Genomic DNA, 16,715 nt, shown 5'->3' on the forward strand with positions numbered 1-16,715 from the left:
ATGTAATAAACACAGAAAGGTATACTGGAGCCAAATCAAAAAGGGCTCTGAATGTCATACTTATATGGGATCCCAGAGGTTTCAAGGAACTACTGGAGTTTACTGAACAGAAGAATGGCATTTTTAAAAAAATACACATTTCTTTATGTTGACAGAGAAAAATAAGAGCAAAAGGGAAAAACAATGGTGGGGGGAAACATCTAGAAAAAAGAAGTGAACATAGCATGTGTCACTTTACATTCAATCGCCATACTTCTTTTTCTAAATACAGATGGTGTTTTCTGTCCAGAGTCTATTGGAATAGCTTTGGAATGACTTGATCTTTTAACCTGTGCTTTAGGGCTATCACTCGGGCAGCTGTGTGGAAGGTGGATTGGAGAGAGAAGAAAACCAACTAGGAAGCAACGACGTGGTGCAAATGGTTAGAACTCCAAGCCCGAATCAGGAAGACTTGAGATTAAATCCAAATTCAGATACTTACATGCTGCAATCTTGGACAAGTCCTTTGACTGCTGTCTGCTTCAGTTTCCTCAGCTGTAAAAGGGGATGATAGCCCCTACCTCCCAGGGTTGTTTTGAGGTCCCATCCCTTACTTATGTACCAATTGCTTGACATATTCTTGTTGAGTTCGTCCAACTCTCCTTGATCCCATTTGGGCTTTTCTTGACAGCGATATTGAAGTAATTTGTCATTTCCTTCTCCAGCTCATTTCACAGATGAGGGAACTGAGGCAAACAGAGTGAAGTGACTTGCTGAGGGTCACACAGCTATTAAGTGTCTGAAACGGGATTTGAATTCATGAAGATGAGTCTTCCTTACTCCAGGCCTGGCGTTCTCTCCACCACACCACCTGGCTGCCCCAGGCCTGGCACATAGTAGGCCCTTCATAAATACATGTTCCCTTCCCCCTTTCCTCTATTGCAAAGGTTCGTGTGAGAGGACCTAAACCACGGGAGTGGTAGCTCTAAGGAGTAGAGAGGGACAGTGTAGAGATAAATGCGAGATTTGGCGATTGATTGAATAGGGGGTGTGAATGAGGTAGAAGTCGAGGGTCTTTCAGACAGATGTAGTGAACCTGGCTGAGTGGACGAATGATGGTGTTTTGGACATTAAACAGGGAAGGTCAGAAGGGTGAATTTGTTAGGACTTAAAATGAGCTGTGTTTGGGTCACTTTGAGTTTGACGTTTCTATGGAGTCATTCCAGTTTTAAATGTCCAACAAGCAACTGGCATTGGGAGAGACTGGGGTTGCATCCATAAATCTGGGAGTCTGCAAGTCAAATCAATATACATTTATCAAGCACCTTACTACATGGCAGGTACGGATATAAATTCAGGAGACACAAAGAAAAGGGAAAACTTGGTCCTGCTGTTACGTTTATGGTCCAGTGGAGGAAAGTTCATATAAACAAGCCGTGATAAACTGGACACACATTCCAACTTGTGCTAAACATTCTTTTTCTTTTCAATCTAGTTGCCGGTATTTTGCCATTTCGAAAGCCGGGCTTGTCCGCTAACCTTTCACCTTGCGCTCAACAAGTCGCCCCGCCCTTAGCAGCGCTGGAGGCGCTAACCACGTGAGAGTAGCGAGAACAGCTCCCTCGGGAGTCCGGAAACTCACATTCCTTGCAGGACTACATCTCCCAGGAAGCTTTGCGTCGTTAGGGTGGGGTGGAAAGATTCTCCAGAGGCCGGATTCTCATCCTGGCCGGATGGGGGATATAGAAGGACTAGAGGCCCTTCCCTCGGAAAGCGGCCATTTGCCCAAAGGGCGGAGAGAGCCGCGAGAAAGGCCGCTGTGATTGGATCGTAGTCCCATCACTCACAGCGGATCTCCTCAGCTTCTTGTCAGGAGACGTCAGGTAAAGGAAAGAGTGGAGTGCGGAGCCGGGCAGGGCCTGCGGAGCCGGGTGAGTGACCCAGTGACCTCTGTCCTCTCTTGCCCTCCTCATGCCCCCACCACCTCTGACACTTCTGAGAAAACGAGCCAGGGAATAGATCCCGGAGAGCGGGTGACCTGTGCGCATATGTCCTCACCTACCGGACCGCGTACATATGTGTTCACGTGGGGAGGCGGGGCGCTTCACGTACATATATACAAAAGTGGCGGCGCACATGCGGGTTTCTGGGGCGCTTTACAGGCGGGATCCCCTTTGGTCCTTCATATTCCGGGAGGCGGGCGCAGTTATTGGCCCCTTTTACCAGATGAGGAAACTGACACTAAAGGGGAACTGACTAGCCCGGAACACTTTCGTGCCGAGGCGGGATTGGAACTGGGGGCTCAGCCCTCAAGTGCGGTGCCATTGATGGGGGAAGGGAGGAGGGCGCCTCCCTCAGACACACGTGACCACTCCCGGATACACACACGGGGGTGTCCATGGCTGAACACACAAATGAAGGTCTTCCTACTCAGACATACACGCATGGGGGTGTCTGGTCCCAAAAACACACACGTGCACACACAGCATCTCAGCCCAGACACTCAGACATACATGGATATCCATCCCTGAACATGTAGGGGAGGGCATTTACACTTGGAGATATACACAGGGATCTCCATGTCCTAACAGAGAGATGAAGGCCTTCGTACTCATGCAGGGGAGTGTCTGGTGAGACACACAGGAAGGTATCAGTGCTCACACGCCGTAGATGAGTGTGTTCACACTCAGACGCAGACACATGCTGAGATGGTTTCATACTCGAACATGTTTGCACCCAGAGCCTGGGAGGAGCACAGTTCCCATCCAGAGGGGTTGGCCCCCAGCGGTACAGACCAGAATGCACTGATACCCACAGACAGAAGAGTAGAGAGGTGTGTTACTCCCTCTCTCCCCCAGCCCCCTCCCCCAGCTCACAGGCAGGAGCCTGGTATCCAGGGTCAGTCTCTGTCTCACTTTCCTTCTCTGATGAATGAGAGGGTCGGCGCATGTGGCCTTTGTGGCTCAGCCGTGGCTTTCTCTCCCCAGTGTGTCCTGGGGAATTCCCTCTCCTCAGGTGTTCCATTCACAGCCTGTACCTTCACAGGAAACTTCAGGAATCTTAAATCATGTTATTTGTGGATATTAGGAAATATACCTTGGCCTGTTACAGGAGCAACCTGCTAGTGGCTGCTGGGGATCCCTTCGTGTGAGAGGATGATAATGATACAAGGAGACTGAGAGACAGTTGCATTCTCTGACCTCTCTCCTCTTCCCTCTGCCTCCAATTTATTTCATTCCCAATTCATAATCTCCAAAGGCTGCTTTGCAACTCCTTCAAGGTTGTTATGATTCACAGCTGTGGGGGCTTTTGGAGAATCGACCTGTCGCCTACACACTTAGGCTTGGTCTTTAATAAGCCTGTTATTGGAGGAAGGCATCATTTTGGACCCCACTTGAAACTATGGCAGACATCTTTACTTGCAAAGACTTCACAGATGGGAAGGCCACAGGTATTAGGATTGCAGTAGTGCTGCTTTCTTGGTAGGAGCGTTATTTGGAGGTTATTGAAGAAAAGGAAAAAAAAATTGAGAAAGAAAAGCAATAGAAGTGGGGTAAAGGCATAATGTTAATAGATTGTATGGAAAGAGGTCTCAGCTTAGAGTCAGGAAAACAGGTTAGAATCCCAGCTTCCTGTCTATCAAAAATCTTAATGCAGTTTTAAAGCTAAGATTTTGGGGATGCCTTGTATAATTACAGTCAAATTCACTTAATCCTTCTAAAACTTAGTTTCATCCTGGATTAAAAGAAAACAATATCTGTAATAGTTCCCTCAATGGGTTGTTATGAACATGAAATTAAAATACTTTCCGATCTCCTATTTTCTAAAGTTCTAAGATGAGAATAGAAAACATAATAGTAATTTATCCAAACTGGACTGTATGTGAAGAGGAAGGGAGAGTGGAAGAAAAATAATTTTATTTCAGCAGAAAGTGGACAAAAACAAGTCAGCTAGATGGAGCAGATAGAGCACTGAGCCTGGAGTCAGAAAGACCTGAGTTTGAATGTGACCCCATATACTCATTAGCTGTGTGACCCTGGGTAAGTTACATCACTTCTGATTACCTCAGTTTCTTCAATAGTAAAATAGTGTATAGAAGGTCAGCACCTATCTTAGAGAATTGTTGTGAGTGAAATGAGATAATATTTGTAAAGTGCTTAGCACATCTCATGAAGTAGGTGCTTACTAAATACTTAATTCCTTTCTCTTTCTCTTCCTAGAAGCAGAGAATTAAGCATAGAAATTAATATGAACTCACGGGTGTCTTTCAAACTAATCTCTAGTATCTAAGACAGTGCTTGGCATAGTAAGCACTTAATAAATGGCCTGTGTATTGATTAGGCTTTTTTAGAAGGAATGAACTTTATCTGTAACTTCAAATTGTCTGAAGCACTGAGAGATGATTGACTTGCCTGTGAAAATTTAGCTATTGTGACCTTCTATACACTATGGTGGGTTGCCTTTCAATCGAGGGCTTGTTTCTTGAAAATTCCAGGTCCAGGTGGTGTTAATGCTCCATGACTCTCTACTTTCCTAAAAGGTTTCCTGAGTTCTAGACACTGTTTACAAGAAAATATGGTCCTTGTATAATAGACTCACATTCTAAATGCAGCCTAAGTTTTTGTTTTGTTCTTACTTTTGGACATATGTCAGAAATTTGGCAGCACACTTGATTTGCTTCAGAAAACTACTTTGTGAACAATCTCTGACCAAGCTGCTTCTGTTTTTCCCACCTGTCTCTTGCTTTTTAGCTTAACGCGGATGGACATTGCACGTGAGAAAGGCAGGGATGGTCGGTTATGACCCCAAACCAAACAGGAAGAAGAATTCCAAGGTAGATGTGGCAGTGGCTGGGTCTGCCTCTGGACTGGTTACTCGGGCCTTGATTAGCCCCTTAGATGTCATCAAAATTCGCTTCCAGGTACCTCTCTTTCTTTATGATATATGATAGATGGAACACTAGTTTAGCTGCCTTTACAAAAGTTGTTTGTGATACTTGAAACTGGATCTGCCTCTTTGAAGTTAAGAATGTTCTCTGCTTCTTTTTGAACAAAGTCTCTTTCACCTGTTCCCTCCCCCTTTCCCTTTGTCCTCCCCGTATTCTTTGGTTTATAGCTTCAGGTTGAGCACCTGTCATCCAGTGACCCACATGCAAAATACTATGGGATAATACAGGCAGCGAGGCAGATCCTGAAGGAGGAAGGCCTAACAGCATTCTGGAAGGGGCATATTCCAGCCCAAATTCTCTCCATAGGTTATGGAGCTGTCCAAGTAAGTGGCAAAGAACAGGTCAATGACCCAAGGTTTCAGTAGCGTAATGAAGGATTATAGATGAGGTCAGCAAGGCAACTGCTCTTAGAGGATTGTCTCAGAAAGGGCAGGAATAATTTTATCAAAGTGTTTTCTGTTTGTCTCATGTGAAATACTTTCTGAACTATATTCAGAATGAGCTTTGAAAAATGTGTCCCTTCCACTGTATACTCACCACACATAATTAAATAGCCACAGCATGTTATATATTATACAGCATAGAATGGATTTTGTGCCATATTTCCTGCAGATAGTTCATGAATATAATCAGTAATAACTCTATTTGTATAGTACTTTTTAAGGGATTTTCACAAACATCTTATTAGAGTCTCCCAGTGAAGCAGATAAGGCAGCAGGTGTTATCATCCTTCTTTGAAATTGAACACTGAAATACAGGTGATTTATCTAAGTGATTGAGTGAGGTACCAGGACTAGTGGCCCAAGTATCCTAATTCCTAGCCCAGTTCCCCTTCTCCCATGCCACACTGCATTCTCAAGTCAATATTGATTGAATGTGGTTGGTTTTTCAATTCTTCCTCTGAGGTTCTGCTACACAGCACCATTTGGAAAGTAAAAGCTGAAGTGACATTAATTTCCCCTAAAGAGGTGCCTAAGGAGATACCCATTTGGGGTGGTGGTATCCACTTTGGATCCATAATAGAATTTATGATAGTGAAGCTTGGCCATATCCATCAGATTTGTTGTCTTTGTCTCTTATAGTTTGTGACCTTTGAGCTTCTGACTGAATTGGTCCACAGAACTATGAGACATGATCCACGTGACTTTTCAGTGCATTTTGTATGTGGTGGCCTCTCTGCCTGTACTGCCACTCTTGCAGTGCAGCCTGTTGATGTTCTCCGAACTCGCTTTGCTGCTCAAGGGGAGCCTAAGGTGAGTGGTCAGGGGTCAGAAAGGCACAGAATCATTAAAAGGCTGGGAAATGGGTCCGCCAAGGAAATGTCAAATTAAGTGAGATTCATTTGCTTAGAGAAAAGATTTGAAAGATTCCTGATAGCTGATATTGATTCTATCAATAACTAGTTATCATTGACCCAGAATAATTCAAAGTACTTTAAGAATATTCTTGGGGCAGCTAGGTGGTGCAGTGGATAGCACATCAGCTCTGAAGTCAGGAAGACCTGAGTTCAAATTTGATCTCAGACACTTAACATTTCCTAACTGTGTGACCCTGGGCAAGTCACTTAATCCTAATTGCCTCAGCAAAAAAAAAAAAAAAAAAAAAATATATATATATATATATATATATATACATATATATATTCTTAGTATTTGGTGTATACTTTACATAATAGTGTCTTTCCAAAAAGGGATTTGTATTTTGATTTTGTGTAAACAAAATCATATTTTAAATGCAACAGAAATGAACATTTTTAAAAAATTAAATTACATTTATTTCAATTAACAAAAATATTTTATATCCCTCCTTAACCTTCTACCAACATGACTAAACCTATTTAGTCTATATCAAATTGCTTATCTTCTCAGTGAGAGTGCAATCTTTCTGAATGTGCCCAGTCTCTTCACAAGAATAGCACTTCTGCTCATCTGCATGATCACAGTCGCGAGCCAAGTGGCTGGGTTCTCCACAGTTGTAGCAGCATTGCTCTCTCTCCCTCTTCAGTTCCTTGCAGTCCTTGGCAATGTGGCCACCTCTACCACAGTTATAGTAGGCATCCTCTTGAAGATCACAATCCTTGGCAAGATAACCAGACACACCGTTGTGGAGAAAGGCATAGAGAGAATTTGGAACTTAGAATTTTTAAAATGATTTTTACATGTAATTGGGGGAAAATAAAATAATAAAAGAAGAATAGCATTTATATCTGTAGCATTTATATCTTACTTTGTGTATAACTCTGGTTGCCTGAGGCATTAGGATATTATGACAATTGTGACTTAATTTTAATGAATTGTGTTTAGATAGAAGTTAAAGGAAGCAGGCAAACAATGGAAATCCCTACAGATTCCCCCTGATGTTGTCCACATTGTCAGTCCATGTGCCTTGGATTTACCTTGGGTGTTTTCTTTGGAGTTTCACTAACCTTTATAGCAGAAATGATACTTGTTAGTTATGTTATTACTGGGGGTCAGGATAATAAAGCCCAGAGAGGCAGGGCCATATAATGGGCACTGGATCTGAGGTCAAGAAGATCTGAGTTCAAATCCTGTCTCAGACATATTCTGGCTGTATGATCCTAGGCATGCTCTTTAAACTTTCTGTGCCTCAGTTATCTATCAATGAAATTAGAAGGTTGAGCTGGATAGCTTCTAAGATGCCATTCAGCTTTAAACCTGAGATCTTTTGACCTTATAAGTTCACCAGAACTACCTGTGCATGTGCAGATCTACAGAAATCTCCGACATGGCGTGATGATGATGTACAAGACTGAAGGTCCATTGGCTTTCTACAGAGGCTTGCCACCCACTTTGATTGCCATCTTCCCTTATGCGGGATTCCAATTCTCCTTTTACAGTGCCCTGAAGCAAGTCTATGAATGGGCCATTCCAGTTGATGGAAAGAAAAATGGTGAGTGGGGGGAAGGGAGGGGGCAGCCTCTGTAGTGACATTTCTATATTGGCCCATGGAGGGAAGGGAGTGAACATGATACATACTTAGAGGTCTGATTCCTTTTCCAGCCCACTAGACTTTCTCACCCCTGTCTCTGAACCCCTCCCTGAAGCCTTGCTGGTCACATCTTCTGTTCTCTCTCTGGTGGCTATGAGGAGGCTGGTTGGACGACTGTAGTCTTTAAGATTCTGTCCTTGAACTTTGTGTGTAACTTTAAAGTTATCTCATTTGGCCTTTGGTGGAATTTTTGTGAGGAGAAGAGGCCCTCCCATCCTGACATAGCCAGAGCTAATCTGTAGCTACTTACTATTAGTGTAGAAATCGACTTCCTATTTCTTTTCCTGTACAAAATCCTTTCTTGTGACTGAAGAAGAATTTTAGGATTTGTTCTTCTGAGACAAGTGAAGAAGGCTTCTGCTGGGATGAAGCCTGTCTGGGATGAAGACCTCAGAAAGCATTTTTTCTTTTTCTTCTCTGACCTCCCTTTGCTTTTGTTGCAGCAAACCTCAAAAATCTGCTATGTGGCAGCGGAGCTGGTGTCATCAGCAAGACTCTTACATATCCCCTGGACCTCTTTAAGAAGAGGTTGCAGGTGGGTGGCTTTGAGAAAGCCCGAGAACCCTTTGGGAAGGTAAGAAATGGTCTCAGTGGGGATCCAGAGAAGGTTTTCAGATCAGAGATTTTAATTAATTAGGAATATTAACCTGGCTGTGATGAGTATAGGATAGATTTAGGGGGTGAACCTGGAGCAAAGGATGTGATTATAGTAGTAACAGGCAAGAAGTGATGAGGGCCTGAATGAGGGTGTTGGCAAAGGGAATGGAAAGGAGGGGATGGATGTAAGGAATGGCCCTGTGGTCAGATCCACAGAATGGTGAATAACTATATGTAGAACCTTCTGCTTTGGCTTCTCTCCGTGAAAACTGAGGACCATACCCGACTTAAGTAGTGACAGCTTTCCTCTCCTCTCATTAAAAAGCCAACCTCTCTAGTTGGTGCAAAACTCTTATGAAGATGATAGAAGACTCCCCCACAGTGCCCTTTGTAGATACTTATCAATAAAGTGTATGGACATAGACGAAGGAACCTGCCTATCTGGTTGGGGGAATTGAAGGCCTGGGCATTTAAAAAAAAAAAAAAGGTGGCTCAGAGTTCTTCCCACAAATCGACATAGGTTCTATATAGACAGTTTGATTCCAGTTCATAGATAGATTGGACATCTCCCTTCTCAAACTTCTTATCGTGTATTGTCTGCAATTCCATTTTCCTTCTTTAGCTCTCTTATCATCATCTTTTTCTTTTATCATTATTTGTACTTACCTTTTTCTCCCTTTTTTAAACTGGAGACTTTTTGAGAGTAGCTCCTTTTACTTATCTGTCTTTACATCCATATTACTTAGGGCATATAGTTGATGCTTGATTCTTTTTTGTTGTTATTAGTTTGATTGAGAGGGAAAAAAAAAGGCTTCTGTTGCCTTATTGTGGCTTGGAGCTGACTCCAGTAGATTGGACCTGCCAGGCTGTAAATGTTTTGAGTATGGGCCAGTGGAAGCTGTCATCTGAAGATAAGCCTCAATTAGCTAGGAAGACTTTTGTCATCAGGTTAGCTACAGCTTAGTTTTTTAGCTACAGGAACTCTCAAAAAACATCTCCTGAATCAAGGCGTTGCATTCAGTTTCTTTTTTTCTCTCTCTTTTTTTTTTTTGCTGAGGCAATTAGGGTTAAATGACTTGTCCAGGGTCACACAGCTAGGAAGTGTTAAGTGTCTGAGACCAGATTTGAACTCAGTTCCTCCTGACGTTCCATCCACTGCATCACCTACCTATTCTATTCACTATTGACAAAAGGAGTACCCTAGTTCCATGGAAGAAATTGTAGATTCCTGCAATATTGAAATAAGAACTAAATAAGGGCTTTCCTTAAAGGGAGAATTTAAAGGAATTCTTTTATTAATGCTTGGTAGTATAAACTTTACTTTCTAATATATGTTTTCTGTTCACTTTCTTTTTTCAATAGACATTTCTTGATTACCTACTATGTACAGGCTCTTATTCTAGATACTGTGGGGGATAATAAGGTGGATACAAAAAACAAACATTTTCTCTGCCTTCAAAGGGCTGATGATCTAGTAGGGAATATAATTAATCACCAGACATTTATGAAATATGTACTATTACATGTCAGGCATTGTGGTAGGCAATAGGGTACAAAGATAAGAATGAGATAGTCCTTGCTTTCCATTGGGCAAGAAATATTTGTAAATACATAGAGAGTTCTTGCTTTACATAAAAATTCATATTATGCAAATTTGACTTTATAAAAAGAATTCTTGAAAAACCCACATTCCCCCCAAACCCCTGTTAGCTTTACTGTACAGTACTGTGCTTGCCTGCTTTCTTACCACTCCTGCCCCTCGGCTCAGCACTCTATTCCCTACTCCCTGAAAAGTTTTGAAAAATTCTCCAAGTGAAAGCAGAACGGATGTGTGGAGAGACCACCATTATTGCTGGATTGAGGGCTTTGTTTGAGGCCTCCGGAATTGAGAGAATAGATCTTTAACTTGCTTTGCCAATCTGCCTACCTGCCTGTACAGTCCCTGTGTGTTAATTGTCTTTTGTCTGTGTCCATGTCCACACCCTACTTGTCTTTCCCTATGTTCTTCTTCATGGTTCAGCTAGGCCTCCATGCAGCTGGCCCTAACCCTGTTCTTGCTTCTCTGTCCTTGACCTCATATGTCCCTGTGCTAGTCTTCTCCTTCCATGGTTGAGAAACCGCCTCCTTTCCTCCCTTCTTCCCCTATAACAAATTTGCATTATGTAAAAATCACTCTAAGTAGAAGACTACAGAAGGATCCACTTCTGTAAAGCAATAACTGTTTGCAAGTTTTTATTGAAACTACAAAGGAATTTGCAGGAGGAGACTTTGACCTCTGAGAGAGGGCAAACCTTTAGGAAGTTTTATTTGAACTCAACTTTGAAGGGAAGAAGTTGTTCTAAGATGGGTAGGTGAGGAAAGAGAGTGTGGGCAAGAGGGTTAACTTGTACAAAAGCATGGAGATGGAATGTGATGTGTGAGGGACAGCGTAGCTACTTTGAACTTGTCTGAAGTGTTCAGGAAGGGGAATAATGTGTAAAAAACCTGAAAGGAAGGCTAAAGCGAGGTTGATTTTAAGCGGGGGAAAAAGAGTAGTCTGTATTTTACTTGAGGTAATAGAGAGCCACAGAAATGTATCAAGCAAGGGAGTGACATCATAACACCTGTATTATGGCAGCAATGTGGAGGATGAATTGGAGAGGGGGAAGGCTTGAAGCAAGATTACTTTGGAGATGACAAGGGCCCAGAATCAGGTGTTATTAGTTGTGTGTACAGAGAGAAGGGGATTATTGTAAGTGATGTTATAGAGGAAAAAACAAGAAGATTTTACAACTGATTGGAAATCTGTGGTTAGGTAGAGGGAGGAATTGATGACTCTGAGATTGTGGGAAAGTAAGCAGGTCACTCAATGAATACTGGGCCTGGAGTCAGGAAGACCCTGGAGTCAGGAAGCCACAGATAATAGCTGTGTGACTTTGGGCAAATTATTTAATTTTGCCTTAATCCGCTGGAGAAGGGAATGACACATCATTCCAGTATGTTTGCCAAGAAAACTCCATGGCCAGTATTGATTGCTGTGGTACATGGGATCACAAAAAGTCACACATGACTGAATGACTGAACAACAACCACTAGGTTGTGAACCTGGTGCTTGGAAAGATGACTGTACCCTCAGTAAAAAGGAGAAAATAGTGAGTTCTTTTTCAGACAGGTTGTGAGTTGATAGTATTTCTAGGACATTCAACTTGAAATGTTACAAGACATTTTGATGATGGGGAACTGGAACTCAGAAGAAAGAGTAGGACTATATACATGGATTTGAGAGTCATCTGTTTAGAAATGATCATTGGACCCATGATCCACTGAGATCATCAGAACAGAGAAGACATAACAGATATACCTGTGTGCCTTGGGCATGGGTTAGTATGTACCAACAGATAAACTTGGGGATGTATACCCATAGAAACATATAGATGCTGATCCAGCAAAGGCTTTCAAGAAGAAGAGATCAAAAAGGTGGGAAGAGAAAATAGGCTCATGAAAAACTTGTTAGGAGTTTAAAGTTAAGACCACTGGATTTGGCAGTTAAGAAGAGTAGAGCAACTCTGTTTAGGTGTTGAAATCTGAAACCAGATTGCAAAGACTTGAGGAGTAGGGGAGAGGGTGTAGATGAAACTTTTACTAGTCTTGTTTTTAAAAGGGAAGAAACTTGTAGGTCAATAGCTTGAGACTGGTGCTAGTGAGGGTTTTTCTAGGTTAGAGGAGACCTGAGAATGTTTGTAGGTAGCAGAGTATAAGCCAGTAACTAAGAAAAGACTGAAGATCAGAGACAGATGAATAATTTGAGAGGTAGACAGCCAGATCAAATGGGAGGAGATAAAAGGGGGGTTAGCCTGGTTTTAGAGAAAGACTTTCTTTCATCAGAAACTGGTATAAAGGTAGAAATAATGAGTGATGATGTCAAGGAGTTCTACATTGAGATGTAGCAAAAGAAAAAAGAGGACTCAAGTTAAATGGCTTTTTTTTCCCTAAGTAAATATAGTAGGAGCTCTTCTGAGAGGATATGGAAAGAGTGTGGTATGGTGTGGGAAAACCTTGAAGAGAAAAGGTTTAAAGCTTGGGAAAAGTGATAGAGAACAAATAAATTAAGGAGAAATCAAAGGATTGCCTTGCTGTGGTGAGGGCCCAGATGAGATAATATAAATTTATAGTGGACCTGGTTGTATGAATTCGTCTTCAGCTAAATGAAAAGTAGCATGTAAATAAGTTCCTTATGAGAGGTGCAACCAAAGGGTTGTGGAAGTTCACACGAGGGAGTTAGCTCTTCAACTAGAGAAATCAGATAACTTCATGAAAGAGGTGAAAGTCAAATTGGGATTTGAAGGACAAATAGGGTTTCAATAAACAAAGTATTGGGAGAGGGGGATCTTGTGATGTGGAAGGGATGGCACTGGCAGAGACTTGGAGAGGGGTGGGTGTGCACAGTATATGCTGGGAAATCTTGACTAGAGCTGTGGGTGGGGGAGCAGGTAGTAATTAAAAATAAGGGCAGAAAGAGATGGGAGTCTAAATTGTAATGGAATTGGGGTGGGGGAAAAGAAGAACATATAATTGGAGATGTTCTTAGGGGAGAAAAAAACTGTTACATAGGATTGATTGTGGGGAAAAGGGATTGGATTCGGGGAGACCAAAATAGAACCCAGTGAGAGGTGTTTATTGAGAGCCTAAAGTGAAAAGGAGGACAAAGACTTAAGAAAAACTGGAAACTTGTTAGCTGATTCTTCCTTTTGTCTTACCCCCCACAGTCATCAGAAAGAATTCCCAGAAAGACTTGAGATGAGGCATATGTATCCCCAGCCAGCAAGTTTTGAGCATTTGTGCTTCCCTGTGCTCTTTGTGTATTACTGGCCAGCAGAGGAAGTCCTGGGCCATTCCATGACAACTTTTTCTTCACAAAGTAAATACTTGTATTCCAGACAGCAGAATTTTTTACCATTAAAAGAATTTGGATTTATTTAAAACAACAATAGAAAGTGTGCTTGTACCTACCATGTCTACATGGTAGGCCCAGCCAATAGGCCCAACTGTTGTCAGCTTTGCTCTAAAGTTTTCAAAGGACACACTTACTGTACAAGCAGCAGACACCAGTATAGAGGGAAGAAAGAAATAGGTTCTTAATTCTGTCAGAGAAGACAGACTTTCTGCTTCCTATTCTAGCAGAGAGGGATGTTATCGCATAATGCTCATCCTGTGCTCAGGAGTTTTCCAAGTGCATTTGATCCTAAAAGATCAAGAAAGACCTGATCTGTAAGTTAAATGGTGTCTGCCCAGGTGTTGGGGGGTGGGGAGGCAGGAGGAAGGGAATGGATTCCTATAGTAGAACAACAGCTCTCCTGAGGTTCCCTGACCCTCTCTCCACAGCAGGCTTTCTAGAGCTTCTGTATCCTGCTTTTTGTACTCTTCTCACCAGATCTTTTATTTTTTTATTTTTCATCAGATCTTTTATAATGTTCTATTATAACTTACAAGTCTCTGACATACAGATCATCAGGTCTCAGTCAATAGTCATTTTGGCTGGATTGATTTTTTTCTCCTATTTTTCTTTTTTATTCTTTTATCAAAAGGCACAGTTCTCTGTGAGGGAGGGAGAGGGGTGTTTATTGATGAGTGAAAGTGATATAAAAAGAGCAATAAGCTTTTTTTTTTTTCCCCAAGAGGGGAAAAATAAGGTGTCCTGTCTGGGATACATAGTGGAATGGAATGGAATGGCTCGTTTCATCTAATGAATTCAAGGCAACTCTGGTCAAATCTGACTAAACAGTTTGAAAGAGAAAGAATGGGATGCTTCTGACTTCATGCTGCCCAAGGGGTGGAATCCCTAGGGGACCCAGACAGGGTACCACAGCCTGACTTCTCTGCTCCTCCCCACAAGGTTTTCACATGTTTTCCTTCTCTAGGTCCGAAAATATCAGGGCTTGCTGGACTGCATCAAGAAGATTTTCCGAGAAGAGGGCACCCAGGGCTTCTTTAAAGGCCTCACTCCCAGCTTGCTGAAGTCTGCCATGTCAACCGGCCTTGTGTTCTTCTGGTATGAGTTATTCTGCCACCTCCTCAGCTGCAGGAATGCCTTAGACACCAGAAGAGAGGACAAGTGAGCCGAAGTCTTGGGCTTCAAGACTTGGACTTCAGGAGACCGGCTCCTTCGTGCCCTGTGGGGGGTCCTTCCTCCATTACCTCCAAGCCCTTAACTCTGAGCACTCAGTGGGATGGTAGCTCCCGTCTGCACTCAGTTCATATGCTGCCAAAAAAGGAACTTCTTTCGGATTTCTAGGGAAAACTTGGGAGTTGGCATATATATTGACTAAGCTTTTATTTTCCCCCATTAGACCAAGGGGTAGAAAGAAGGCCTGACTTCCTCATGTTACCCTTCTCTACTAGACACTTGAAAAGAACAGACTAGGTGCTGTATCTGTACCCTCCTCAGGCTGATGTTTGAGCAGTTTTAAGGCTGGTGTCTGACACTGCAAGTGGTCCCTGTCCTGTTTTAGTCACCAGAAATTATATTCCTTAGTTCAGAGTCTTCTCTTCTTCCTGCCCACATACCTTACTACTTTTCTCTTATTTCTCAAGTGACCTCCACCATTTCTGTTGCTTATTTGTTCCCCCTGTAATGGCTACAGGAAGAAATTACTTTATCTTCAGTCATTCTAAAATTAGCCTGCCAGTGCAGGAGGTAAAGGCAGTCCCACCTTTTCCAAACTCCATTTTCTGAATAATGTTTACCTTCCTTCATTGCAGCTCATCCCCCTTTTTTGTACTTTAAGGAGAATCAGTGCCAAACTGAGGGACCTCCTCATCCCCAGCTGCCTGGACCTTGATGTCTGGGCAGACACGATTTGAATGTTCTCTCTGCATGGACCAGACTGTTCACTGACAGCCTTCTCTTAGGGGCCTTGGGCTTTGGGGAAACAAGCAAAAGATGACAGGGACTTGAAAGTGGTGGTGAGTAGATGGGTGTAGAAGGGGAGGGGAGGAGTGACCAACCTCCCTAGGATTTCATTTTCCCTTTATATACCAACTACTCATTCCCTAAAATAACACTTCCAAGGAAATTTGGGAGAGCAGAGGCTGCTGCCCCTATGTGTGTTTGGCTCTGAACATGCCCTGGTGATGACCATTCATGGGCTGGTGCCTGACGAGTGATTCCCATGGGCCCTGTTATTAAGCTTAGCAAAGGTGACCTGTTGTGGTGAGGGCGGGGTTCACAGCTCTGCAGTGGTGAGGCTAGAGGAACCCATGCTTGATATTTATTTAGAATCACTGGAAATATGAGTTGGGTATGGAGGAGGTGGGGAAAGCTGAGGCAGACCACAGCAGCCATACTCCTTGCCTTCATCCATGCTCATTGAGTGTTCTAGGGCCTACACCCTGGAGCCTGGCTGAGTAGTCAGAGAATCCAAACTGAGTGAGGATTGCTGGCTTTTCCACAATACTGGAACTTATTTGAGGGAGCTAGAAGGGTTGCTTTGAGCTGCAGATCCTGAGAAAGGGGCCTTAATTGTCCCTCCTGCTGCCTCTCTGACCCACAAACCTTGAGGGCCTACAGCTGAAGGAAGCTGGGCTTTAATAACTAGTTTATAATTTCTGTTTCATGAAATCCATGACACTCAGAAATGTTGGAGAGTGAGAAACTTTACTTTTCAGACCATCTTTTTCTGTACCTTGGATGCTGTCATGTGAGTGAGCAGAAACTGCTGTAGAAAGCCTTCTCATCAGGGTCCCCAGCTTGGCACCCAAGGGTTTGCCTCTTTGGAACTGTTGGGAAGTCAGCTCCCTGAATGTATTTTTATACACTTCCAAAGTCAACAATGTATACTCAAATGCAGTAAAATCCTATTTTCACCAACTTGGCTCTGTTTAATTGTCTACTTTTTGCTCCTGACTAAAAAAATTCCAGGCTCTTCTCTCATTTCTGATGACTCAAAAAAAAAAAAAAAAAAAAAAAAAAAAAAAAAGGCTTAATCTGTCTACCTCTGTCTTAGAAAAAACTTCACCTGCTATCAGACTTTTCTCATTGACTGGGCTGCTGGTGGGAGTTACAGCCAACTCCATTCTCCTACAGTCTAGAGTTAGATAATGAAGGGCAGAGGGAGTAGTTTAAATAGTAAACTAAACATTTTTCTATATAATTATCGCTCACATGTGTATATATGTAGTACCTTGTAGACATGGGTCCTTTTCA

The 16,715-nt window shown here is 42.6% G+C and overlaps 1 protein-coding gene across 4 annotated transcripts; it reads left to right on the top strand.

The window, feature by feature from the left end:
- Positions 1-1,661: 1,661 nt before the first annotated feature.
- On the top strand, positions 1,662-16,379 carry SLC25A19 (solute carrier family 25 member 19). Of its 4 annotated transcripts, none has more exons than XM_051995111.1 (8): positions 1,662-1,910; positions 3,905-4,019; positions 4,731-4,900; positions 5,095-5,250; positions 6,010-6,180; positions 7,654-7,837; positions 8,380-8,510; positions 14,431-16,379. In XM_051995111.1, exons 3-8 carry the CDS (start codon positions 4,769-4,771, stop codon positions 14,626-14,628), a joined length of 972 nt encoding a protein of 323 aa, XP_051851071.1. In that variant the 5' UTR covers positions 1,662-1,910; positions 3,905-4,019; positions 4,731-4,768; the 3' UTR covers positions 14,629-16,379. The 4 variants fall into 4 exon arrangements, with proteins under 4 accessions (XP_051851071.1, XP_051851072.1, XP_051851073.1 ...); XM_051995112.1 differs by having other exon boundaries at positions 3,908-4,019; XM_051995113.1 differs by lacking the exon at positions 3,905-4,019 and having other exon boundaries at positions 1,662-1,862.
- Positions 16,380-16,715: the final 336 nt, after the last annotated feature.

This window comes from Antechinus flavipes, chromosome 4 (assembly GCF_016432865.1).
Source record: "Antechinus flavipes isolate AdamAnt ecotype Samford, QLD, Australia chromosome 4, AdamAnt_v2, whole genome shotgun sequence".
NCBI classification, from domain to species: domain Eukaryota; kingdom Metazoa; phylum Chordata; class Mammalia; order Dasyuromorphia; family Dasyuridae; genus Antechinus; species Antechinus flavipes.

What these genes read in the sequence shown, in the direction of transcription:
- SLC25A19 (XM_051995111.1), top strand. Translation starts at nt 4,769, where the DNA reads ATGGTCGGTTATGACCCCAAACCAAACAGGAAGAAGAATTCCAAGGTA. An exon ending in TCATCAAAATTCGCTTCCAG is followed by an intron (nt 4,901 to 5,094) that starts GTACCTCTCTTT and finishes TTTGGTTTATAG; the next exon opens with CTTCAGGTTGAGCACCTGTC. An exon ending in TAGGTTATGGAGCTGTCCAA is followed by an intron (nt 5,251 to 6,009) that starts GTAAGTGGCAAA and finishes TGTCTCTTATAG; the next exon opens with TTTGTGACCTTTGAGCTTCT.